The 27,489-nt window shown below is 43.7% G+C and overlaps 1 protein-coding gene across 4 annotated transcripts in view; it reads left to right on the top strand.

Moving 5' to 3' along the window:
* Window positions 1-27,489, top strand: part of ABCC5 (ATP binding cassette subfamily C member 5) — a 78,181-nt gene that overhangs the window by 23,179 nt on the left and 27,513 nt on the right. For all 4 annotated transcript variants that reach the window (XM_019735793.2, XM_074328740.1, XM_019735795.2 and 1 more), the window contains exons 6-20: window positions 4,659-4,892; window positions 5,045-5,218; window positions 5,827-5,974; window positions 8,139-8,287; window positions 8,714-8,821; window positions 12,251-12,607; window positions 16,461-16,532; window positions 17,521-17,645; window positions 17,767-17,839; window positions 18,217-18,420; window positions 19,258-19,401; window positions 23,121-23,223; window positions 25,428-25,612; window positions 25,989-26,135; window positions 26,417-26,546. In XM_019735793.2, the coding sequence (XP_019591352.1) occupies window positions 4,659-4,892; window positions 5,045-5,218; window positions 5,827-5,974; window positions 8,139-8,287; window positions 8,714-8,821; window positions 12,251-12,607; window positions 16,461-16,532; window positions 17,521-17,645; window positions 17,767-17,839; window positions 18,217-18,420; window positions 19,258-19,401; window positions 23,121-23,223; window positions 25,428-25,612; window positions 25,989-26,135; window positions 26,417-26,546 (2,353 nt within the window). The remainder of the gene's footprint in view (window positions 1-4,658; window positions 4,893-5,044; window positions 5,219-5,826; window positions 5,975-8,138; window positions 8,288-8,713; window positions 8,822-12,250; window positions 12,608-16,460; window positions 16,533-17,520; window positions 17,646-17,766; window positions 17,840-18,216; window positions 18,421-19,257; window positions 19,402-23,120; window positions 23,224-25,427; window positions 25,613-25,988; window positions 26,136-26,416; window positions 26,547-27,489) is intronic.

The following is a 27,489-nucleotide window of genomic DNA, read 5'->3' as shown; positions in this document are numbered from 1 at the left end:
AGGTCTGTTGAAAGGGAACAGTTGATTTTGGAGTGAATGGTGGCTTGTCAGAAGTTGGAAGGATGAAGGGGCCGCACTGCCAGTGTGAAATGGAACTGGCTTGCTTTTCTGGGGTGGGGGTGAAACTGAATGATTCCGGCTCTGCACAGGACTGTGCTCCTTTGCTGTGTGGTGACGTGAAAGGACAGTCTTGGTTCAGAAAGGTGTGTCTCTCAGTGCTGTGAGTGGGCGAGAGCAGCCTTGTGTGACATAGGCTGTTGAACTACTGCTGGGGACGGTACCAAACGCCTGGAGGCAGTTGTCACATGTTTGATGGTTCTGTGGCAAATGAGTGCTGAAGAAACTAGAGGACTGTTGAGGTTTTTAGAGCATAACCTGGAGTCCATTTTAAGTTTGGTTTATAGTGTACAGTGTGTGGCAAGTGTTGGGGTGGCAGCCGTGGTTGTTTTGCTAGTGTGTACCTAAGCAGAGTAGGTAAGAGAGTGACGTTCACACTGTTTTCTGGACACCTGTTTCTTACACCCGCTGTGCTGCCTTACACTTGAGACTTTGATTAAATCTATTCTCTACATATTTGCCTTGAGGCATCGGAGCAGTAGTGCTACTATACTGTGCGTTTTCCGTGTGTGGGTAAGCTGGAGGTTCATGGTGTGGTAAGTACGTGCCTCAGATGCATGGTGATTAGGTAAAACTAATTTGTAATTTTTCCGTTGGGTTTTTTTGTGTGTTTGTTTTTCTTTTTCTTTTAATGTTTGATGCCTTTTTAAAAATTTTGATCTCTTTTCTGAAGCAGAGAACTCTACTTTTCTGGTATTGGGTTTCTTCATTAGTTGACCAACTAACACATTTTTGTGTAAGTTTTAAGTAAGGGGGACCATGTAACTGAATATTATGTCACTGACCAAAATGGCAAACGTTTTCATAGGGCCAGCTTCCCCCAAGAAGAGCTTCTGTCATTGTTTCACTACAGAGCTGGTGGCTGCTCTGATCTTTCATAGAATTCTTTAAACGGGGTAGCACACTGCACAGGCTTCCTTGATTGCATTTGGCCAATGCAAGAACTTCATTGGCTCCCCCCCACCCAAAAACCAAAAATTTATTCCACAGATTGTTGGGATTTTAACATTTTACTTGGGAAAAAAATTACCTATGCATGTTCACTTCGGGGGCCTCCCTCCCTTGAGCATCTGTATATTCCTTAATCTCTCTTAAGGCACAGCCCACGGGAATGCTAATCTTTAGTAAACTCTTCTAAATGCCAGGGAAAGCTGACAGGGTCTTCCTTTCATGGGGAAACAGCAGCACGCTTTTCCTTCTCTCTACCCTGTTGGGGAAGAGCACCTTGAGACCTGTATTAGTGCATCCTAGAATAGTCGAGAAAACATGGGTCCTGTCCACAGTCTCTCTAATTAATACAAAGATTTAAAATTGTAAGCAATGCAAACTTCTTTTGTTTTTTGGAGCTCCAATTCTAATAAATTTCTTTTCAATTGGAAATTGAAGAATCAGGCTGGTTTTGAGATTAGTAGTAGCAATGAGCCTACCTTCTGTTTGTGGATTTAAATCCTTTTGAGGAACACCCCTTTTAGATATTTGCACATTTGCTAATATGGCACAACTTTAAAACTGGCTTTGTCTGTTCTTACAGAAATCTATATAAGAACCCACTCCCTAAATATGGCATATTTCTTATCTCCCCTCCGACGTCACTGAACCTTGGTATGCAGAACAAATAAAACACAATTGAGTTATTGTATTTTGTTTTTAAACTGCTGACCTGCCAAGGCCAGCAGTTTATGATCAAGACGATCCAAGGTTTCAGTGATGCCAGTGGACCAGCTCTCTGTGCAGGGGGTCCAGGGTCACCATGATGTCCATGGAATACCAGAATCTCTAAGGGTACGGTCCTGACCTAAGATGAGGGGCCAAATTGCTAAACGTACAGATACGATTTGTGGCCTTCTTGGATTAAAACAGTTTTAAAAGACCAGGCCTGACCTATGATTGGTGTGTAAAGAATTAGCATCCGCCCTGTAGATCTGCAAGAGAAGGGTACCTCCTGCAGTGCTATCTCTTGGTGAATGCTAACTCTGCTCAAGGGCTTTTTGGGGAAAGGACAGTGAAAAACCTCTAGAGAGGTAAGTTTTCCACCCTTCCAACCTCTCTCCAGCTGCAGCTTGCTTGGTGCTGTCAGAATCTGGATTTGGGGGGAGTCTCTCTGTAGTGGAACCAGTGACAGAAGCTGTTCTTTAGAATTTTCAGGATTGGCTGTATTCTGCGGTCAGAATGAGAGAGTCAAGCTGGGCAGAATCTCTCGCCAAGAGTTCAGGTAAGGTAATGTTTATTCACTGGGAATGCTTTCCACAGCCAGACAGCTATGCTGACAATCTCAAGTTTTCTCCCAGTTTGTATAAATTTACATGATAAATTTGTAACTTTATAAAACTAAATTTTGGTTGGATTTACCATGAAAACCTTTTTTTCTTTATCCCATACGATATGGTTTGAAATGTAATTGTTTTTTAAAAACCCTATGTATTGGAAATTCTTTAATCTGTTTCCTCTTTCTCCCCCCTTTGAAAGTTTTGCATAGTGTAAGCATTTATTATGTCTTTTACCTTCCCTCTGCTCCTCCCCTGTGGGAGATATTAATGCTATTATCTGTGCTGAAAAATGGCACTCTAAAGGTATGGGAAGGAAGGAACCCCAAACTACAACCTGCTGTCCTTTCACGCCTTCCTTTGGAGACTGTTCCATCGGTGCCGAGGTGTGTGAGAAAATGCTTTACTGCACCGCCATCTTACTGAGTTGCTTCACGTGAGGAAAATGGGGTTTTGACCCTGCCACTCAGTGACTCAGTTCCACATTTTGGATTGCATACTGGAAAAGAAGCCAATCTTCTTGCTAGTAAACCAACAACCCAGCTGTATGCAGTGGTGACCCAAACAATGGATATAAACCTAAAAATCTAAGGGAAGGGTGAGGTGGAATACAATAGTTCTTGGAATCTGAAATCTCCTATTTATTTGATCAGGTTATTTACTGAGACTTGACATAAATCTGATTGGTGGGGATCTCTTAGGATCTAGTGGCTATCTGGTATTAATTTCCTCTCAGGAAAAATGAGAAATACCAGTTAACTCAGAGAGGGCCTGGGTTCTGGAATTCAGTGATAGGTGCCTCAGGACAATTGTGTGTGGCCTCCATTTTTGTCTGTCATTCAGAGCTGTCTTCCAGCTACAGTACCCTTTGCTAGAAGGATCTGGGGTAGATGGGTGGATGGGTTTTTCATTCTTTTTTTTTTTTTTTTCCTTCCTTCAGGGTGGGGGATTGGTTTGGCTTTCTTTTGTTGTGGTTTGTTTTGTTTCATTTTTGGCAAGATCAGTTTTAGCTGCAAGGACTTGAAAAGACTCTGAAGGATGCCACCTGTTTTTCCTTGAGGCCTAGATTTTTATATTCTGTCCTGAGCAGAAGTTATTCCTCACAGCCTAGGGAACCAATAGCATCAGCGATTTTATGCAGTTACCTCTTTGGGAAGTTTTTGGTTTTGTTTTGTTTTTTTTAATTCTCTTTCCTTAGCAGCAAGGTCTTTATTCCTGGAGAATCTACTCCATTGCAGACTCACTGCAACGTCAGGAGCCCTAACCGATTAAGTGCTGTCAGCTTGATGTACTACTCCGGACTCTGGAAACAGATATTGGTTCTGTTCTGTATTTCCACTTTGTGTAGCTAAAACAACGGTCGGAGGCCAGATGACCTGTTAGATGGCTAGCCTTGTATAACTCGACTCTGTATGTTCCCATGTATGTTACCACAATGCTCCTCCTGTTGTACAGTGTCTGTGCGATGCTCTTTGAAGATGGTACTTTTTTTTTCATTTTCAATAAAAGTACATTACCTCCCACTTCCTGGTATTTAATCCTGTTGCTGAATGTGCCTTGTGTGAGTGTGTGCTCCGGCGTTGCAGGACCTCAGAGCTGGAGGTGGCACTCGGTGGTTCTTGGGGGCTGGCTGCCTTCCTCACTGCAGGTGGTGTTAGACATATGCTACCTGAGGTAACATGTTTTTGTTTTTGGGAGGGAGCGGGGAGAGGGGAGGGCCCGTGGGAGGGTCTCTGGATTTGTGATAGTCTGCTTTGTTTGCTCCCTTCTGTGCTATTAAACTGCTGATGTTTATTTTCAGGAATGTTTTGCAAATGCACTTCTCACTCTTCCCCAGTCCAACTGTAGGTACACTGTTCCTTTTTATCAAATAAGCACGTTTGAAACGATCCAAAAAAGGTCTTAATTTCATTTAAAGAAACGTATCCATGTGTGGAGATACTGGAATAAGGTCAAATATATACTTTTTAATGACCACGTGTTTAGAATTAATTTCAGCTCATGGACAGGTTTATGTTACATTAGAAAGAGTAATCGTTTTGGTGGTGTCCTTGAGGAAGAAAGTTTCAAATTAGTCCTACCTCCTGCAAAATGCCCTGAGAAAAGGACCGCAGGCAAGTTGTCAGTAATATTTGGTCCTCCGAGAAGGTTTTTCTCTGCTTATGTACTTAGCACTGAACAGTGAAGCTGCCTCCTCTTTCTAACTTAACATAAAACTGTGGTGTGGTGTGTGGGTGCCGTGGAGATGTTGAGAGTGGTGTGTGTTTCTCCCTGTAGGCCTTCATGGTGAAACACCTCCTGGAGTACTCCCAGGCCACAGATTCTAACCTCAAGTACAGCTTGCTGTTAGTCCTGGGCCTCCTCCTGACAGAAATTGTGCGCTCTTGGTCACTTGCACTGACTTGGGCATTGAATTACCGAACTGGTGTCCGCTTGCGGGGGGCCATCCTCACCATGGCATTTAAGAAGATCCTTAAGTTAAAGAACATTAAAGAGAAGTCCGTGGGTGAGGTAAGTAAGGGGTGTTTGCTTCAGGGCAAAGAGGATGCTCCCAGCTTGAGCGCTTTCTTTCCTCTGGGTGCCTGCTTTGTCCTTTATCTTCCTCCTGAGACAAATGGCCTATGTTCTTACAGGGTCTTCTCACCGTTCTTTGTGTCTCATAGCTCATCAACCTGTGCTCCAACGACGGGCAGAGGATGTTTGAGGCAGCTGCTGTTGGCAGCTTATTGGCTGGAGGACCCATTGTTGCCATCTTGGGCATGATTTATAATGTAATTATTCTGGGACCAACGGGCTTCCTAGGATCAGCTGTTTTTATCCTCTTTTATCCAGCAATGGTGAGTAAGCCTCCTTGCTGTATTTTGGCAGCTTCTCTTCAGATGAGTTACTTCCCTTGGGTTATATATATAGTAGGTACCACTGAGGTATCACATTTCTTACTGGAAATTTCCTCAAAGCAGTTGCCTGGTTTGGAGAAGTCTAGAATTGCTAGACAGTGTTCAGTCTATACAGGCAAAATTTTGACTTGAGAGAAAAAAAGGTATCACTTGAATAAAGGCAGTGGCTCCTCATGAAATTAAAAAAGAGTCTGAGTGAAAGAGAAGGCCAGCAGGTAGACCCTGCCTCCAGGTAACGGGAGCGTTTGAGTCAGTCCATCTAAGTTGATGCTAACTGACACAGCTCGCGTGCTTCCCTTTGGTAGCATTCAATATCTGCGATTCTATTGAGAGCAAATATTTATTTGTCTTAACTTCTGTACAAGGGGATAAGAATTAAATAATATTTGATTATAATTTCATAGACAACTTTTTCATTAAAAACAGTACAACTACACTGTGCTCATTTTATTTATCATAATCTTAAGCAAATTTATTTCCCAGACAGACTAGACAGTTCTTAAGTTTGATAAGCTGTGATTTGGCATGGCGTCTCCTTTTCCTTTCAGATGTTTGTATCACGGATCACTGCCTATTTCAGGAGAAAATGTGTAACCACTACAGATGACCGTGTCCAGAAGATGAATGAAATCCTCACCTACATTAAATTTATTAAAATGTATGCCTGGGTCAAAGCATTTTCTCAAAGTGTTCAGAGTAAGTGTACAGACTTCCTATGTACACGTGGTAGAAGGACTTTGGCTTCTTTGCTTCCTAAGCATATTAGCTACCAGGAATCTCCATGTCATAGGAGCATAACTTACATTCTCATAATACGATTTTAGGAGCTTAACATTGATAGGGATCTTAGAGACTTGAACCTATGACCTCATCTCAGAGATGAGGAAATTTAGACCTGAGAAAATTGTGATTTTTTTCCCCCCAAGATAACGCAGCTGGTTATGAGTGGTTCATTTAGTTGCAGAGATCCCTATCTATATTTACCCTGCCCATAATTTTCTGGTCTGGCCATGAGGACATCACAGGAAACAGTCAAGTGGTCAAGTTCTCCTCTCTGCACCCTGTGGGTGTGTGTGTACCAGAGGTAATTAGCTGTGAGATCCCAAGGGCGGAGGGGCGGTGCTGGGAGAAGCACTGGTCTGGGGATCAAGACATCTGGACTCTGGACCTAGCTCTGTTACTCGCTTATAAGGGTTTTCATGGCTTGTTGTGTGTGTTTTTTTTTTATCTTTTCAAAACATTGATTTATGTTGAGTTATAAGGTTTTCAGTGCCTGGCCCTATCATGATCTGCAAATTCAGTGCAGTCATGTCATATGTTAATGCCACAAAGCTTGGAAGAATAATTAATTAGCACAGACTGGTCATTCAAAAAGATCTCCACAAAAGTTTGAATGATGGGCCTTAAAAAACAGGTGAAATTTAAGAAGGATATATTAGAAGACACTTTAGAGTTTACAAAAGAAGCTCTGGAGCTGTGCAGCCAGGGTGAGAACCCTGTTGCTGACAACAGAGAAAGACAGGAGGCCTGTGTACATGCTGGCTTGTCTGCACCACAGGGCTGTTTATATAAACTTAATTTCAATATAAAAGATATGGGCTGTTAATTGGCCATAGCCTCATAATGAGCTAACCTGAATATATCGCAGCTAAAAAGTTCATGCAATTTTAGGTGGAGTAGAACTACAGTGTTCAGATCAAGGAAGCTGTTTCATTTTCACTGCTCGGCTTGTCAATTAAACCTTCAGGGACATTGTCTCTAGTTCATAAACATGACGTGTGAGTGGTCATCCAGAGAAGGTGACCACTCAGAGGTATCCAGCCGTGGGTGAGGCTGCTTCCTTAAGTAGTGAGTTCGTTGCCAATAGTGGAACAAATAGATACTAACTGGACATCTGCCAAGCGTAGGGTGGTTGTTAGCTGGTGGTCCCTTCTGGCTCTAGCTTCTGTAGTTTTTATAATCTCTGAGATTCCATTTGTTCTTCATCCCCTGACTTTGGTGTCTTTACCTGTTTTAGTTTGAAAAGAGCCTTATTATTCATTGTAGCCTTGGACAAAGTGTATGATAAATGTTAAAGCAATGGCTTGGATTTTTTTTTTTTTTTTAATATGAATAACGAGCTAACTGAAGGTAGTTCCCAATGTGTTTGGGCAGTGGTAATACCTTTAAGATCAGTGCATAGCCTCTCAGAAGAATTTCTTTTGTGTTTAAACATTTGTTTGAAAATATCTTACCACTTTATTATCATATTTCGTATGTCATGGTCTAATTCCTGCAGGGTTGCTCTGTTAATAAGTGTGTCAATTTTGCGAATATTTAAGAAAATTATTCTGCCTATAGAAATTGTATTTCATTCATCTTCTTCCGACCACCCTTCCCACTTTTTGTGTGAAGGCTCTATGCTAGTGCCAACATTCAATAAATAAATCTTAAATCCTTCTTAATTTAATTACTGTTGTACAGTCTTTCCTATAAGTATCTAGGCAAGAAATAAACAACAGCCAGATAAGCAAAAATACCTGCCAATTGCAGATACAATTAGTGTATCTTCTAAACATAAGACACTTGCAAGATGAATCAGACTAAGGCAGAAGATGTGCGTCGTACTGTGTACATAGTGCTGCTTGCTTAGATTCATTCCTGTGATTCGATCCATGTCAAACCTCAGGCTTGTGTACCAGCTCTAACGATAGGAGTTGATAGTTACAGTGACTGAGTCTTGGCATCATAGGTGTTAAAGGGTTGTTTTAAAACCCACGTGTGGCTAACAACCTACCAAGTCTTGGTTGGTAGCAGAGGAGCAATATCGCAGGTTTCTTTTGGCTTGCTTTTTAGAAATTGGCTTGCCTTTTATTTTTAGAAACCCGAGAGGAGGAACGGCGGATATTAGAAAAAGCTGGGTATTTTCAGAGCATCACTGTCGGTGTGGCTCCCATCGTGATGGTGATTGCCAGCGTGGTGACGTTCTCTGTTCACATGATCCTTGGCTTTGATCTGACAGCAGCACAGGTGAGAGCGCCCTCAGGACTTGGGGAGATTTAGGAAAACCACATACAGTGATGCTCTGGTCCTCTTGTTTCTGGATTTGGAGGTTCTCCCAATACTCAGAAGCTATTTTTTCATTCATGTGATTAAGCTGAGAAGTGGAAGAGTGAGGATGCAGCCCTAATGTGCAAATAATGTATGGGTGGTTTTCAGTCAGCCTGACTTTGGGGTTAATTCTGAAAATACAGATCATCCTGTGGTTCAAATTTACTGAGAATTTTAATTGAATGTTCCATACTTTATACCTTTAAAAAAAATGTGTCTGACTCATACCAACATTTGACAGTCAAGTTGCAGCCTTCCTTAAACCTGAAAGGAAATTGATGATGTCTTGTTATTTTGGTGGTGTAACCTAGTCAGGCTCAATTTCTTCTCTTTTCTAATTTTCAGGCCTTTACAGTGGTGACTGTCTTCAATTCTATGACTTTTGCTTTGAAAGTAACTCCGTTCTCAGTAAAATCCCTCTCAGAAGCATCGGTTGCTGTCGACAGGTTTAAGGTAAGTGGCTCGCTTGTCCACCTCCCTGTCAGGAGCCATCCCTGGCAAAACTAACTGTTCCCTTAATGCCAATGGGCCACACAGGCTGCCCACACTTGGCTTTTGTTCACCTTGAGCCGTTTGGCAAGTTGGTAAGAAAGGGGCTGTGGAGGAGACTGAATTAAGGAATGGAACTAGTTACCTTTTCAAATAAACATGACTTCTTACCTTTTGTAGATGGCCTACTTAGTTCTGGGCTTGCAGGATTTTAGTGCTTCCCTTTAGATCTAGGCCCTTCTGCCGGGGCCTGACGTGGATATATGTTGTAACTTACTGGGCCTTTAAGTGATTCAGACCCAGAAGATCAGAACTGTCAGATGACCATCAGCTTTTCTTCACCTTGATCTATCATCCACCTCTACCAAAATGCTATCGTCATTTTGATTGGTCAATATGCTAAGCCTTTTTGATACTTTCTTTTTCCTGGCCTGTGGTTGCACTCGTGATGCAGGGATGGCAGTGACATGGGATAGTCATAAAATTAGATCACATTGAGAAGTGCAGTTAAGTTTCAGGTTTTTGGTGTTTTTTTTAAGGTGGTTTGTTGATCATGTCGTGACTGTTCTTTGTTTCTCCAAAATAATACACATACATGTTATAAGAGGGAGATATATTTGGGGGGGGTGGAGGGAAATAGATATCTGAAAGTGGTCACTACTTAAAACAAACAAACAAACAAACAAACAAACAAAAACACCTGTATGGGCTGGGACCCCTTGACAAAGCCACTGCATAGAGTATCTCCCGCCTACCTGGAGCAAAACAAAAGCAATGCCAGTGGCTTGAAGGCTTGCGGCTCAGGTGTTTGAGGGATTAATATCATCACCTTAGATGTTCTGGAGAAAACAAACTGGGTTTTCCTCTTAAGAAGAATGGACAATAGCTTTCCCAGATTTATTTGTATTCTACTCATTTACAGTTAACTAGGTGAATTTTGTTTGGTCAACAAAGCTAGTCCTGAAGAATGCACCCCCAGCCTTCCTTCACCCCAACCTGGCTGCTGGAAGGCTAACATCCAGAACCATGTAAAAAGAAATGGTCTAATTGTAACCACAGACTTATTTTGCTGAACCCACAGTATCCAATCATGGAAGAAAGCAAACGTTTTGACTCTAAATTTGTCCTCCTGTTCTTGTTAGTGAACAGAATTGTTGGCATTTTGGATGAAGAAATAGGAATTTATAGTGTAGACTTGTTCTCCCCTTGTTTCTCGAGAGCTCTCTTCTCTTCACTTGCGAGCGAGGACTTGTATTATTAGCAGGTGGCTTTTCTCATCATAGCTCCTTCCTTGATCCAGGAAGCTTCAGAGTTAACAATGGAAACAAAATTAACCACAGTTCTAGTGCATGCCCATGAGACTTTAGTCTCATTCTGTCTTGTTCCTCTTGGCAGTCTGCTCCGCCCCCCATCCTCCTCCTCCCTCTCTCTCACCTCCACTTTCCTCTCCCCCTCCTCCTCCTCCTGCTGGAGGCTGATCACCTGTAGGAAGGCAGTGAAAAATCAGCTTGTAACTTTTCTGATAAGATTGTCACCAGGATTGCCAGCTTAGCAAATAAAAACACAGGACTCCCATTTAACAATTGCACGGGGCATATTTACACGCAAATATTACTCATTGTTTGTCTGGAATCAAAATGTAACTGGGCACCCTGTATTTTATCTGGCTACCCTATGAGTAGTCAGTCCCTTCTTCTGCTCAACAGATACATTCTGATTTGATGTTTCCAGTGAATGAGAATCACGTTTTGAGGGCTAGTGTCCTGTGGTAAAGTTGAGGGTTTATGGTTTATGCATTTCTAAGATTCTGTTGTCCTGGCAGGTGCAAATCCAAGGTCACGTAAATTCAAGTGTTGGGAAGCCCTCATATGCCTCTGAGCAAGTCATGGCAGAATGAACCGAAGCTAAAATCCTCCTGAGAGGAGTGCAGGGCTGCAGGGAGCCTGTGGGGAAGAAGCTGTGCAAACTAGAGCATGAGCACATTTTTAAATAATCCACTGAGGCTTAAAAGGTCTTTTAGGAGAGAGAAATGAGGGAATTCTGTCAGCATGTCTTTACTCTGTGAAGGTGGTCAGAATCTTTGGCATGCTATTCTTAGCTCAGTCTTTCAGAAAGCCCCTGAACAAATGAAACCAACAGCTGTTTTCAGAAACTAAATCTAAGATTAACCAAGAGTGAAGATTATCTAGGAGATTTAGAATTATGACACTTCTGGGAAGATTGGGGATTAGGAATGGATAGGAGGCGTGGTGATTTAAGGGAGGAAAAGAGCAAGCTTAGAAGTGTAGGATCCAGCAGAAAAGGGCCTACCCTCGGGGAAAAGGATTATATATTATATTTAGTAGCACCTGCAAACTTTTAAATAAGTGGGGGTTCTCAGTAACTAAGAGAAGAGTTCTGACCCTAAAAGTCATCTTTTCTCTAAAGACTTTCTAATGTTTTAAAATGCTTTTATTAAAAAAAAACCTTTTTGTCATATTGGGACTGCAGCTGGGACAGCATTCTATAGAGAGGGTCACTGGTTTAAGAGAGTTGTCAGAAGTGGGTTCAAAGTCATGGGCACATATAAGTCCTGGGATGAGATTTATTTTGGTCTGTGTTTCAGATCTAATTTCAGAAACACTTCGCTTTTTGAGCATTCCAGTTTTCTTTCCCTAACATAATTCAGTGGGACTCTGGGAATGAGTGGGAGGAAAGAGTCTTATTTTCTTCCCAAGGATGTTTCTGAGGGAGATACCCTTCACTTCCACGCAAGTCTGTTCGTTTGGTTTGAATTCTCCCAAGTTCTAAGGCAAGACTTTGAAGACAGAACCTATTGGCAAGATGTATTCTACTGTCGAAAAAACCTTGGGTACTCCTTTCTAACCTGAGCAAGCTAGGCCTAGTCACAGTCTCAGCTCAGCCTCTTCCCCCCAGACATGTGCCACGTCGTGGGTGAAGGAAGTGTATGGGCTTTGAGGTTCTGCAGGAGTGGGCTGGAAGGGAAACAGAGTGATGAGGGTCTGTAGAGGAGAGTGGCATGCCCTTTGGTTTTTCTGTTTGTATTTTTCCACTGCTACTCAGCAACTCATGGGTGAGAACAGGGCGCTGTATATGGGTTAGTTAAATGGTCCCACGAGACTGGTGGAAAAAGAAAAGCTAGTTTGGCATGTAACTGGTGGTGTAGATGCGGGGCCACTGACAAGGCCCTTGTCCCTCCTGAGGGTGTCCCCACACTCCCATGACCTCTCACTGGGCCTGAGGCTGGGCTACACTAATGAGCTACCTTTTGCCCTTCAGCTTCCTTCCACTGTATAGCTGATGTGTTTTGCTACGTGAGTGTACGCCCTAGGCTTGTCTCACTGGTCTTGATCCAGTGTCTCATCTTTGCACCTCTCTCACAACTCCTATCAGAGTTTGTTTCTGATGGAAGAGGTTCACATGATAAAGAAAAAACCAGCCAGTCCTCACATCAAGATAGAGATGAAAAATGCCACCTTGGCTTGGGACTCCTCCCACTCCAGTATCCAGAACTCACCCAAGCTGACCCCCAAAACGAAAAAAGACAAGAGGGCTGCCAGGGGCAAGAAAGAGAAGGTGAGGCAGCTGGAGCACACTGAGCATCAGGCGGTGCTGGCAGAGCAGAAGGGCCACCTCCTCCTGGACAGCGACGAACGGCCCAGTCCTGAGGAGGAAGAGGGCAAGCACGTCCACCTGGGGAACCTCCGCTTACAGAGGACGCTGTACAACATCGACCTGGAAATCGAAGAGGTAACCCCTCCACCTCCCCGCACCCCATCTGTCCACCAGGTGCCATTCTGGCAAGAGCAAGTTGCTGCTGTTCCTTTTAGCAAAGTACTTTGTGGCTGGGAGTGCATTTAAACTAAGGAGCAAATCTGGCCAGCTCCACCTCTACAAAGGATATTTAGGCATTTAACAATAGAAAAGAATAACAACTGATCCCATGAGATACTCATTTTATAAGCATTCGAGTGGACTTTCCAAAATTTTGCCCTGCGTAGATTTCTGGTTATTAGAGTTGTAATAATTATTTCTGGTTATTATAATTCTGTATAAACTTCTCATTATCACTAGGCTGTGCACAGCACAGAACCTGGCACGTAATAAGTATTCTTAATGTTGCTATTATTGACAGATTTGTTGTAATTGTTTATTTTTAATGTAAGTGAAGGATCGTTATGGTATCATTATGATGTCACACATCCCAGGTGGCACAGGACTTCGGGCTCTCAGAAGCCCTCCTTTAGCAGTTGGCTCCAGGTTCAAGGCTTTTAAAGTACAGACTATGAGTCGGACCCAGACCCAGCACCATGCTGAGAGCTATATGGTCCAACGGGTCCCAGGTGTAGTAATATATTCATTCATTTAACAGCCATTTTTTGAGTGCCAACTCTATGCCAGGCACTGTTGTAGGGCTAGGGCATAGCAGCAGAAAACCACAAACAGGCAAAATCCCTGCCCTCGTGGAGCTTACTTACATTCTGGACAGACAGTAAACAAGTAAAATAGAATAGTCCCCACTTATCCATGGGTATATGTCAAAGACCTGCAGTAAATGCCTGAAACCATGGATAGCGCTGAACCATATGTGTGTGTGTGTGTGTGTGTGTGTATACTATGTATAAACATATATACTATGTTTTTCATAAGTATGTACATACTTATGATAAAGTTTAATTTATAAATTAGGCACAGTAAGAGATTAACAATAATAACTAATAATAAAATGAGCAATTATAGCAATATACTATAATAAAAGTTATATGACTGGGGTCTCTCTCCAGTAATTTTTATCTTTTTCAGTCTAAACCTATTCCTGAATTTGTGTAACCATCCTTTACTTGCAGGAAATGGCTTGGTCTCACTTGTTTCAGGAGATCCCTTGCTCAAGTTTTCATTATAGGTTCATTGCTTTCTGGCTCACACATTGCCTACAATACTGATTAGAATATGTTTTCTGTTTGTCTCTTCCACACACAAATTTAATGTCTTTTCCATCTTAACTACACATTGTCATGCACGGTGGCAGTAACTTTTACAGTTTGAGGTGTGACAGCAAACCCAGCATGAATTTCTTTTCCTTTCTTCACAATTTCAAGGACGGAAGATTCGTTCTTACCATAGATCTCAGCAACCTCAGCGTACAATTTTTTCCTTCCTTATTAAGTCAAGAACTTTCATCTTTTCACTTAAGGGAGCACTTTATAGCTTCTGTTTGGCATATCTAAATTGCCAGCATCACTATTCTTGCCCTCTGTCACCATTTTTAAGTAAAATAAGGGTTCCTTGAACACAAGTACTATGATGTAGAGACAGTCAATCTGATAACCAAGATGGCGGCTAAGTGACTAATGGGCAGGGAACGTGTAGTAACAAAAGGATGATTCATGTTCGGGCCAAGACTGAGCAGGATGGCATGGATTTCATCACACTACTCAGAGAGGCACACTGTTTAAAACTTATGAATTGTTTATTTATGGAATTTTCCATTTAATGTTTGCAGACCACGGTTGACTGCAGGTAATAACTGAAACCGCAGAAGGGAAAACTGTGGATGGGGGGACTGTATGTTGTATGTCAGATAGTGATAAGGGCCATGAAGAAAAGGAGGGAGAGAGTACTGGGTCAGGGAGCAGGTAGGGTTGTAATTTAAATAGGTTGCCTGAGGGCAAAGCTCATTTAAAAAGTAATATTTGAGCAAAATCCTGAAGGAGGTAAGGGAATGAGTCATGTGGATATCTGGGGGAAGAAGAGAAGGAACAGAGAAGCTCAAAGACCCTGAGGCCTGTTACTGGAACTGAATGAGCATGGGAGAGAGAGTAGCAGAAGCCGAGGGCAGAGGGGGAGTCAGGTGCCAGAGCCTTCTGTAATGACTTTGGCTCTACACTGAGTGGAAAGAGGAGCCATTGAGGGTTTGGAGCAGAAGAATGTTGTGATTCGATTTATGTATGAAGGGAAATATTCTAGCTTCTGGATTGAGAAGATTATTTTAGGGAAACAAGGAAGGAAATAAGGAGAACAGTTAACTCAGGAGAAACATTAGGGTACCTTGGACCAAGGGTGGTGGTAAGAAATATTTACCTACATAACTGGAAGTATGGAGTATTGGATTCTAATGTGGTAGATAATCAAGTCTGCAACCGACAAAAGCCACGTTACACAGATCCATGGTGAGACGATAGAGAGAACAAAGCTCCCAGCTCTTGAAAGCTATAACCAAGAGGGGGAGATGATCCTTGGTGAGACCACCAGAAACAAGTAGTGATTTTATTATTGGAGGGCATTCAAGTCAGTTTTTTACTTCAGTTCACTCATAACAACAGACTTCATATTTAATAAGGATTATCTTGATGACTGAGGAAGCTTGATCACACTGCTAATCAGCTCTATTAGAGGATTAATCCTCACAGCCAGTGGAAATTTACCTTCTACTTTCTTTCTATTAGTCCTCATTCTGCCCTTTACAGCCCATATTCACATGACAGAACTTTAGCTATTTGAAGAGACCGTAATTCTCCCAGCCCCTGTCTTTATGGAAGGGAAGGGAAGTTCATGTTTCTTGATGTCTTCACTTGCTTCATTGTTGATACCTCTTTTAAGTCACCAGAAGAGAGCTTTCTCTCTGTAAACCTAACTGACCTGAGCAGAGATTGAAACTAACGCAGTCTCTTCATTACCACCATGCTGTAATCTTTCCAACTCCTGGGCCATGTAAAAAACTGTTTGTCCAACATACTTTTATTAAGTACTACATACTGTACTTGGTTCTACAAGGATAATTCCTTCCCTCGAGTTGCTCAAAGCCCAGTGAGAGAGACAGTATTAGTTTAACTAACAAGGCCAAGATCGAACAATTGGGAAGTGCCACTGGAGATGGGATTCAAATCAAGACCAACCTGCCTCCAGAATCCATGCTCCTTCCGCACTACTCTTTATTCCCTCCTTTGTTGCAAGAATTGAGCTGGTACAAGATTACTAAACAACTGGCCCTGTTAAAAAATCATCTGTCTGTCCTTGAAAACTTTTAACACTGTCCATTGAGAACTCTATTTTGCCCGAGGACATTCAGTTAATCACAGACTTGGTTTTCCACTTGTATGTGGGATTGATGGTATGGATATTCCTCAGATCCTTGGGAATGTTTTGTACAAAAATGGAAGCAATAGTATATATGGTTTTTGCTGAAATAATTTATAGACCCTGGAGAAAAAACTCATAATAATTTTTTGACTGCTGTTCTATCTTCCAAAATAACAACAAAGTGAACAAATAATTAAAAAACACAGATTACCAACAAAGTAGGAAAGCCGCTGGTTCTCTCTAAAAGTGATGTGGGATACCTTAATGTGTGTGGCATATTTAATTTTTCCAAAAGCTATACATCTGCTACCTCAATGTATCTCCACAGAAGCCCTATGAAGTAGGTGGCTGACAAAGGAGAGAAGAGGTAAGTGACTTTCTGGGTGATGAGGAATGCAATTCCCACATTGACGGACTGTAGTTAATGTGTTGTTGTTCTTTCCTCAAAGAAATAGGAAGTCTCTAGAGAGGAGTGGTCAGTCGCCCGTTAGTGAGCTTCCCTCTCGCTCTGTGTTTTTTCCAGGGTAAACTGGTTGGAATCTGTGGCAGTGTGGGAAGTGGAAAAACCTCTCTAATTTCAGCCATTTTAGGCCAGGTAAGATTTTGTTATTGTCCTTTACATTTTCTGCTTCTTTCTCTGAACTCGACTTAGCAAGGGTCTCAGGAAAAATGAGCTTATTTCCTAGAGAGAGTCAGGAAAGGTGGAAACAAAATGAACCCTTCACTAGCATCTCCTCTGTCCCCCATCCCCACTGCATAGCCACCCCTTAATAGCATTGTGTCCGGAAGGGGGCTTAGTGGACACCTGTGTGTGTACACTGTGTGTTGTGGTGTTTGAGAGTACAAGCTTGTGTGTGCAAGTACTAACAGGCTGGTTAATGAAACTTTGTTCTAAACTATAGCATCCCTAACCTAAGACAAATTGTGAATTGTCAGCCCCAAAAGGAACCCTGAAAGAGGATAAAATGGATAAATCAATACATATCAGTCACTGTAACCTAAAACACAATTCAAAGTACATGGCTCATTGTGTAATCTCTTCATGTTGGAGTGGAGGGTCCGCCATCATTGTATGGACATTCTATAGTACTCGTTGATGTCTAACTGGAATTTTCCTCCCTTTAATCCTCATTTTACAGAAGCAGCTGGTCTAGCCAACAGCCTGGATTTCTGCAGATGAGTTGGCCTGCCCTCAAATTGAGGCGGGGACTAGCTCTAAATCCTTACAGCATCCTCCCCAGGGGACTCTGAAAGGGCCTTCCACTTGTGTTTCCCTTAATTAAAGTAGTTTGCAATTAGGAAGAAAAGATATAAAATAGCTTATAGGTTGCTGAATGAAGTGTTTGTTCATTCAAGTCATGGGTTGTGCTGGACTCCCATCACGCATAAGCCAGGAGAACTTTGAGTTGTTTTTTTGTTGCTATAGCTCTCTGTGGAACAAAGGTGAGGTCTGGATTTGGGTCCAAAAAGCATCTGAAGAAATTGCGAAAACTTTCAACTCCATTGTGGAATGTGGGGGATTCTGTTGGCTTAGCGTGATGGTTTTGCGTTATGATGCCATTGGATGGTGTCTGTCTTCTTAGATGACACTTCTAGAGGGCAGTATTGCAGCCAGTGGAACCTTCGCTTATGTGGCCCAGCAGGCCTGGATCCTCAATGCCACTCTGAGAGACAACATCCTCTTTGGGAAGGAACTTGATGAAGAAAGGCAAGGAATGTTTGGTTTCTGTCATGCTTTCCGTCTTGACCACGTGAGACGCAAGGCAGCCCACGTCAGCAGGCTCTACTCCAACCATGTCCCTGATGCTGGGTCTCTTTATGTCCTTCAGATACAACTCTGTGCTGAACAGCTGCTGCCTGAGGCCTGATCTGGCCATTCTCCCCAACAGTGACCTGACTGAGGTAAAAGCCTTCTGCCCCTGATGGTGAATGTGTTTAGCAGAGAGGATTCTGGAAGATGGGTGGCAGGGCTGTGCCAGAGCCACCGCCTAGGAGTCCATCTTAAATGCACGGGAGAAAAACCTACACAGTGAGATTCGCTTTCACCAGGAATCCATGTTAGAAAGCACTTGTGCCTTAGGACAGGGATATCAACACTACCTGTTTTAAGCATATAAATATTTCATGTCAGGTGGATTTTAAACAAAATCCCATTGTTGGTTCAGAGTTAATGTTTTCCACACTCTCCATTTTTGAAACCATCAGTCAAGCATACGCACGTTGAGCTTTCCTCAACCCTTTCTGTCAACCTTCTCACTGTGCTTTCTGGGCTCCTGTAGATTGGTGAGCGAGGAACCAACCTGAGTGGTGGGCAGCGCCAAAGGATCAGCCTTGCCCGGGCCTTGTACAGTGACCGGGACATCTACATCCTGGATGACCCCCTCAGTGCCTTAGATGCCCATGTGGGCAACCACATCTTCAACAGTGCTATCCAGAAGCACCTCAAGTCCAAGACGGTTCTGTTCATTACCCACCAGTTACAGGTACGGTGCTCTCTTCCCCAGGCTGCCCGCTGGGGCTTGAGAAGTCAGGCAGGGAGCTGGGCTTGGTCCTTCTAGTTACCTTCATGGGCTCCTAGAGATTCCTGGAAACATCACTGTTCATGTCCTCAGCACATAGCCCCCCGGCTCTTGTTCCAGTAAAGCTCATTGTACCAGTGTACCCGATTGCCATCTGAATCCGAGGTCCTCGGAGCATGTTAGCTTCTGCATATAAATCAGTGAATAAAAGGGGTAGGCTGAAAATGGCGTTGGGGTATGAGATAGTTTGGAAAGCATTATGTTAGCATCTATATACAAGTAGGAACTGTTTGGGGAAGACAAGGTCTTCTCCCTCTGTCATCCCATGACAAGCAGCCACTTTGGAGAGCTGTTCAAGGATGTTGCCATCGGCTTTGCCTATGTTGTGGAGTTTAGAGGGTTAAGCCCCCATGCTGCCACGGAAAGTCAGTAATTGTGTGTACTTCTGAGTACAGTGTGAACAGGTGTGAAATTATGCAAGGCTCCTGTGGCTCCACCAGCAGATCTATGTCAAAAACTGGAGGAACCGAACTACATCACAAGGCACAAAGAACTTCAGCAGAGGTTCTCAGTCCAGATAGCTCTTTATTATGGGGAGCTGTCCTAGGCATCCCTGGCCTCTATCCACTGGATGGCACTAGTGCCCCTCCCCCCAATTATAACAACCAACAGTGTCTCCGGATATTGCCAAATGCCCCTTGGTGGGCTCAGACCCTTCCAGATGAGAACTGCTGAGCTAAGGTATGGGTGATTGGAGGTAGCTACACAAATATCAGCAACCCTGTGCTCTCCCTGCGCTAGTACCTGGCTGACTGTGATGAAGTGATCTTCATGAAAGAGGGCTGTGTTACAGAAAGAGGCACCCATGAGGAACTGATGAATCTAAATGGTGATTATGCTACCATTTTTAATAACCTGTTGCTGGGAGAGACTCCGCCAGTTGAGGTAAGATTCCTGTGGCGTTTGCATGCATCTCCTCCTCTCTAGCAAGGGAGGCATGACCACCGTGAGTGATGAGATCTCAGCTGAATTCGGTGTCTGCGTGTTACTGGCAGAGTTTTAGTTCACATACTGGTTCTGCTCTAGGTCAGGATTGTGGGGCTGGTGAGCAAAGGACTTCTGTCGCTGAGAACTTATTAATAAGGCAACGACAGGGAGAAGGATATGAGCTCAGCATGTTGTCAACATAAGAAACACCCTACCTTGTGGAGAATTTTTATAAGAATGTATTTGAGCCAAACTGATGATATTGCTGGGAAGCAAGGTACCAAATGCTCAGAGAATGAAAGTTTCGCAGTTTCTTTTATACATTTGTAATTAAGGAAGATTACATGGAGGTGGGAGAAAGCAAGGTGGGGATCGGATTACAGCATAGTTCCCAAGATTGTGTGTTCTCTTGAGTGTAGTTACGCTTTCCAGGGGTCCGGAAAAGAGGACTATTCTGGCATTTCAACGGTGTGTTAAGCTAGATGCACAAAAACAATGGACAGGGCTTACTTAAACCTTTTACTAAAGAAGCTGTAGACCTGGCCGTGACTAACCACCATGACCTGCCCAGTTAGGAATTTATGATCAGATCACCTCCATCACTTCTCCCTCTGCCATTCTGTGACAAGCAGCCACTTTGGAGAGCAGCTCAAGGATGTTGCCGTCTGCTTTGCAGGTTACTTTTGGTTAGATTTAGTACAGCTCTTCCTTTTTGTCCACCCACCGTGTGGTTCAGTCATAGCTTCGTTTCAAAAACTCCTTCAATCCTGATTGAAGCATATGAAGCTACTTTTATAAATAAACAAGTGATTCAGGAGCCAAGGAAGAGAAATTAAATATTGCACACGTTGGAAAATGACCACGGCATCTTGGCTGCCGACTTGGTACTGATTAACTAGCACCTATTGTGTCCCAATTACTGGATGAGGCACTTCATAGAAGTCATGCTATTAATCATTTTAACAGAGCTCCGTGGCAAAATATGATTATCACTCTTTTACAGCTGAGTAATGGAAGCTCAGAAAAGTTAAGCAGCTTGCGCATGTTAAGGAACAAAATTCAGCTGAGTAAATGTGGAGAGCTAATTGGCCGTATTGAGACAATTTATTTATGAATCAGGCAGCATCCCATCTAGCAAACAGAAGGGAGCTCCCACAGCTGTACGAAATGGAAGGTTATTATCGGCAGAAGGAGGGTGGGAGAAGGAGGTTAAAAGAGTGGATTATTTCTGGCAAAGTCACATTTCCTTAGGGTAAAGCAGGTTTTATCAGGCAGATTACCTCACTCGTGTTGATCAGGAAATTCCAGACTTGAGTGGTTTAAAATTATACTTCTAAGAGAGTCTGAAACTGCAGTTAGGTTAGGTACTAAATCTTGGTGTGGTTTAGCAAAAGTGACTCCCTTTTGGGTCTGTTCCTTCTTTTTAATGCTAACAAGGGCACTTCACCTCCAAAGTGTTCTATCTGCTGTGCTGCTCTGCCTCCTGTGGCAACGCAGAAAGACGGCAGCGTTCCATGGCTTTACTATGAGTTTTGAGTTAAGCAAACACAGTGCATACTTACTTAGAGCTAGCCAAAGAGCTTCTTTTTCCTTCTTTCTTGCCAACCTGTTCTCGTATGAACCTATTCTGTGGTCACTTTGGGTTCTGGGGGTGCACTCAGACTGGGGTAAAAGCTGCTTCTTCACTACCAGTTCATTTTTATGTCTGAGAGGGATAAACACAGAAAGTTATTGGGACCTGTTTCTGGGAGTCTTTGGGTGTCATCCTCTGTGGTTTCAGTTACGTGACCAACATGTTTTAGGCCTTTTGGGATAACTCAAATATTCCAAGTGTCATCAATGTGTTCCATAGAAATACCCTGATACAGATTTGGGTTTATGACCTGTCTCCCTATGACTCTCAGTACTCTTCAGATTATTTCCTCCTCACAGTAGGGGAGAATGAGAGGGAGAGAAGCTAAGATATGAACTGTCCAAGGAATAAAAAGACTTTGAGAGTCAGTGAGTTTAGTGGAGGAGCATACTTTCAGTTTGTCACTTAACTTTCCTCAACTTCAGTTTCCTCCTGTTAAAAATGGGGATGGTAGGGGTGGCCCCGGTGGATCAGGTGGTTGGAGTGCTGTGCTCCTAATGCCAAGGTCACCGGTTTGATTCCCACATGGACCAGTGAGCTGCGCCCTCTACAGCTAAAGTTATGAACAACAGCTCGACCTGGAGTTGGACTGTGTGAGCAGCCAGAGGCTGTGAGTGGCTGGTGGCCAGTGGCCGGTGTGAGCAGCCGGCAGCCAGAGTGAGTGGTCGGCAACTGACTACCTCAGCCGGCTGGAATGCAAGGCTTGTAAGACCAACATGGGTCAGGGAGCTGCGTCCTACACAACTAGACTGAGAACAACGGCTTGAACTGGAGTTGGGGGGAGGGGGGTGGCGGAGAACTTAAAAAAAAATGGGGATGGTACCTGCCTCTTAGAGTTGTTGCATAAATTAAATGAAATAATATGTAATGTTCTTACCCTAATAAGTAGTCAGCAAACGGTAATTTTCTCTTTAGACAGTGCATTTATTGATGAACTGCATCAATAAATTTAGGGTCCTTTCTAATGTTCCAGATGTGTTATATTATTTTTACTGTCAATTTAAAAAGTCTAGTTGGAGAGCAATTTGGGGTCATGAGGCTGACTATGACATAAAATTAAATGTGATAAACTATATAAGGAGAATTTCCTATGTGAAGATATAAGAGGAACTTGGAAAGGAGAGCATTATTAAGTAGTTTCTAATATATCAGTTTCAATTTGATGAATGTTTACTAAGTCCCTCTGTGCCCTTTTAAGGGCAGTTCTGGGTGTCAGGCCCTGTGTGGGTTGTAACCATGAGGGAGACATCATCTCCGTCCTTGAGGGACTCACCATCTCCTGGGGAAGACCAGTGCACTGTGCTTCCACCAGCTCACATTTATAGCAACCTGCTATAATGGAGTACTGCTAACAAACAGGAGAGAACAGTGGGGGGGGGGGGGGGCGAGCTGTATTCTAGAGGAATCTGAGTCGCTTCAGGGTGTAAGATTTGAATCTGTTTGAATGGGGACCACTGTGACTGAGTTGGGACAAGGGGAGGGGCATTCCAAGTGAAGAACCAGTATGAACAGAGGTACAGAAGTGGGAAATCAGTGTGGTATGAGGAGTGTCAGGAAATCCAGTGTGGCAGGAGGGTAGGGCCACAGGAATAGAAGAACTTACTAGAACTTACTAAGGTCTTACAAAACTAGGTATCCTGTGGTAGCAGTGGGAAATGATCAGCTCTGTGATTTGATTGAGTGATGTGTGTGTGTGTGGGGGGGGTTACAGGTGGGAGGCATGGAAGTGACCCCAGCACTAAAACTTTGGACAAGTTGGAGTGGATGAGAACAACATTAAAGCTACTGTGTTAGGTCTTCAGTGACTTCGGGGAGAGCGCTGTCAGTGGAATAACAGGCTGGGAACCCAGGTCTCAAAAACTGCAGGAGTTGAGGAAGTACAAGACAAGAGGAGAGGTGGCCCTTTTTACTCATCGGAGTAAAGTTGGATATGTCTCTTACATAATAGCAGCAGCTTCATAGGTGATTCTCTAGTATGTCCTGTGGACATTTGTCTGAATGGCTGTGTCATAACTGGAGACACTTTTTTTGTTGTTAACATTAGATTAATTCAAAAAAGGAAACCAGTGGTTCACAGAAGAAATCACAAGACAAAGGTCCTAAGACAGGATCAGTAAAGAAGGAGAAAGCAGTGAAGCCAGAGGAAGGTAATGACCTTTTTTTGAGATTTTAGATTTTGTCTTTAAAGTATAACAGAAATTCAGCCATGTGCTACTTCATGATGTTTGCTAATATTTGCATGTTGCAGAGTATCTGACCTTACATTCCAGGAATAACAAAATTCTTGTGTGATATTGGGAGACCATAAGGCACCTTCTGTTTGCTTAAACAGACTGAGGCAATAAGATTGGCCTTTGATCTTGTGCAAGGTGGTGTCTGGATGTAGGTGGTTAATCTTAGCTGAGTCATCCTGAGTAAGCAAAAATTCAATGGTGGCAGAGGTATACCTTTCCTTCCTGCGACTCACCTCTGCTCTTTACAAGTCAGTGCCCCCCAAGGCAGAGGTGTTCCAGCTCCAAGAATGCCTGTGAGCTCAGTAGCTCCCTGTTAGAAGGTACGCTCCTCAGAGACTGCTGCAGAACCGGGGCAAAGAGTTACAGCTAGGGTTTTTCCTAGTTGACTTTCCTTACCCGGAGTCCTCAGTCCTGTTTTTTAAACCCTTTATCTTATCAACTGAAACAAATCTTGGTAGTTAGGAAAGCTATTTACAAGACTTAAGGTGTTTTCGCCTTGGTGAATTTTAAGCTGCATGTCAGGTTGCCTCCCAAAAAGGATGCTGTCCTGTTTTAAAGCTTTCTTTCTGTTGTGTCACCACCTCACCTAAGGTTTTGAATCGAGGACCTCTTCTGGGTTTTACCACCGTTTTCACTTCCTTGTACTTAAAGCTGCAGCAGATATGTGGTGTTAGGAGTCAACAATCCTGATTTACCACTCCCTGTCTCTTTTCTTTCTTTTAGTAAACCACGAATCAATTTTGAATTCAGATATGATTTAAGATAGCTTACTCACACACACTAAACAAACATGGCACAGAAGGCTGAGACAGCTGTCAGTTCCTGCCAGAGGCAGTAAAAATCAAAACACCAATAGCCTTAGGGAACATTTGTTCTTATCTACAGGAACCCCTAACCTGGAGACTCTCAACTGTTAAAGTGCTCATGGCCTGTGTGGCTTGTTCCCAGATAACTAAACATGTGGGATGAAGAGGCAGCGGCTTCCTGAAGGGCCTTTCTCTGTATTCTCCTGGCGGCATCAATCACCTGGCCACACCAGGGAGCCCCTAGGAGCTATCCTTGAATCTTTCCTCTCCTCCTACATTAATCACTGTGTCCTACTGAATTTCCCGCTTAAAACTCCAAGCTCGTTGCCATGATCCTGGTTCTGTCCTTTATCATCTGACACCTAGCGTTACAGCTGCCCGCCCTTCATGCCGACAGCTGAGAGATACAGTTGAAAACAGGAGACCAACAAACTCACCTTCCTGCAGGGAGCCTTTCAGTGGCCTCCTCCCATTTTCAAAGCAGTGTTTTCTAATCACCTCCCTGATATGCCACACAGAGAAAAGGCCGTGCCTCGTGTGGGACACTATGCTTCATGGAAGAGGCTGCTCACTGCTGCCAGATGTGACCGGACTGGCCATCTCAGGCCCATCTCAGCCCAGTAGGGCCAGGAGTCAAATCTCCACACACCTGCAGCCCGTACTCTTGAGATGTTCTTGTCTGAAGGATGATGTTCAGAGACCTTTACCCTCTGAGCCCTTGCCGCTCTGCGGGCTCACATACTGCCCCAGCTGTGCTCCCTTGGTTGTCTGTACTTACTGTCCTGCTGTTTCTCCACCCCTGTGCTGCTGCTCATGTTACCTCCTCTGCTCATTGTGTCCCCACCTGGCCGACTCTGGCTTACCTTTGAGATGCAGTATGGACTACACAGAAAGTCTTCCCTGAAACCTCTCTGCGAACTACCCCACAGCTCCCCTAAGTAGGTTAGATACATCTCCTGGATGTTCCCATGCTGCCCTGCATATAGCTCTGGCATTGCATTTAACACATTTTATTGTAATCACGAGTTTATTTATCAGTCTATCCTTGTAGACTGTGGAAGCATCCTCAGCCGGATCTCAAGGGCAGGGACCTGGTCTTCATCCTCCTTACTGCTCCCAGACCTCATCCTGGGGACTGGTCCATAGGCGGTACTTAGTAAATGTTAAATGGATGAATGATAAAGAGGAAATAATTCTGATCTAGAGTCCTGTGAAGCTAGGCTCTCTTTGATTCTGCTCTTCTATAAGTGACTTCGTTTTGGAAAAGTAGCTTTTTTCTTCTAAGTTCGTGTTTCTTTTTTTCTTACCTAGGGCAGCTCGTGCAAGTGGAAGAGAAGGGGCAGGGTTCAGTGCCCTGGTCAGTGTATGGTGTCTACATCCAGGCTGCTGGGGGCCCCTTGGCTTTCCTGGTCATTATATCTCTTTTCATGCTGAACGTGGGCAGTACCGCCTTCAGCAACTGGTGGTTAAGTTACTGGATCAAGGAAGGAAGTGGGGTAAGCTTACTCATTGATGGGAAAATTATGTCTAGCAGTGTGGCCATCTCTCCATGTTCCCTGGCCACTCTTAAGGAAACTGCTCTCATTTGTTATTAAAAGACACAATGAACAAGGGTCACCAGGATGGAAAAAAAGAGTCCCTGACATAACCTCACAAGATGGTTGCTCCCCGACCAAGTCATGGGGTGGTAGAGCTTATCAGTAGGCACACCTGTAGGCTGTCTGCCCTTGTCCATTAGAAAAGAGAGAAGGCCCTTTCACACCAGACCCCAGAGTCGTTATCCTGCACGCTCCCTTGAGCTGAGAATGGCCCTGAATTAGGGTTCTTGGCAGTTCTTAGCAGTCTTGCCCATAGAGCCTTGCCTTCACACAGAACACCACAGTGACTCAAGGGAACAAGACATCTGTGAGCAGCAGCATGAAGGACAACCCTCACATGCGGTACTATGCCAGCATCTACGCCCTCTCCATGGCTGTCATGCTGATCCTGAAAGCTGTTCGAGGAGTGGTCTTTGTCAAGGTATGCAGTGGAGGTCAGGCTTCCTCCGCATGGCCTCTCGGGTTCATTCTGAGGAGGGCAGCTCCTCTGCAGCATGCCGGCCCGTGCTGAAATGACCGGAATCCCCTTAGCATCAGCCTTATCGTATTAGCTGTTTCCCCACCTCCTTCCTCCATGGCCATTTGCCCTTCTCCAGTTTTGGGAATAGATGTCCTGTGGAGTTGTGACTTACAGGGTAAGAACTGAGCCTGCCTGAGTCCCTGGGCCTCTAGGCCCTTACCACTTTGTGCTCTGCTCCTTAGGGCACGCTGCGAGCCTCCTCCCGGCTCCACGATGAGCTTTTCCGAAGGATCCTTCGAAGCCCTATGAAGTTTTTTGACACTACCCCCACAGGAAGGATTCTCAACAGGTTTTCCAGAGACATGGATGAAGGTATTTCTCATTGCTTCTTTTATGCCCTGGAACACAAACCAGAGCTGGCTGTGCCCTCCAGTCTTCTAGATGACTCACTAGATACGCGTATCTGTCCAGCCTGATTCTGAGAGCACAGTGGCTGTTGGTGTTCATACCAAGAACATTTGAGTTTTGGCATTTTTCTTCAGGTCGCAACTTATATTTAGGCTGAGGACCCATCTGATTTCTCACCTTTCATCCAAGTTTTCATTCGATCTTATTTAACCTGAAAACAAGTGCAGAGGACTGAGTTAGCACAAAGGCTTTGGACAGGGGCATCTGAGATTGCAAAACATATATTTACTTTGGAGGTAGTGCATTGCTTTCTGGACACCCACAACCTCTGCCAGGTTTTCTGGATGTTGCACAGGCTGTGCTAACACCAGAACTTAAATACTTCCCGGAGACCAGAATATTACTAGTGCCACTTGGCATTTTTTGAGGGCTACTGTGTGCTGAGTTTCTGTCTGCCTCAACCTAATCTTCAGGGCAGCCCTATGAGGAGGGTATTGTTTCACCCACTGAGCATGTGAGAAAGCTGATGTCTAGAAAAGTTAAGTAACTTGCCCAAGATCACACAGCTCTTAGATAACAAAGCTGGAATTGAGCCCAGATCTTTTTGATCCCAACGCTAATGTTTTGACTGCGCAGTGCTGGCTCCATAGAAGGAGTTCATTTTAGATGTTGATAAGCAGTGTAAAGCCATGGCTGGAGGTATCACGGACTCAAAATTATCACTGATACACGGAACTGACACATGACATGATCCCATCTCTGCCAAACACACATGCTCACACACGCAGAAATGGGGAAAAGACTGAAAGAAAAAAAATCAGTGCCATCGACATGTCTGAGATTTGCATGAAAATACTTCAACCCTTCCCCAAAAAAAGGGTAGGGGGAGGAGATAGCCAAAAAAGAG

This window comes from Rhinolophus sinicus, linkage group LG01, assembly GCF_036562045.2.
Source record: "Rhinolophus sinicus isolate RSC01 linkage group LG01, ASM3656204v1, whole genome shotgun sequence".
NCBI classification, from domain to species: Eukaryota; Metazoa; Chordata; class Mammalia; order Chiroptera; family Rhinolophidae; genus Rhinolophus; species Rhinolophus sinicus.
This window is presented reverse-complemented; position numbering and strand designations above follow the sequence as displayed.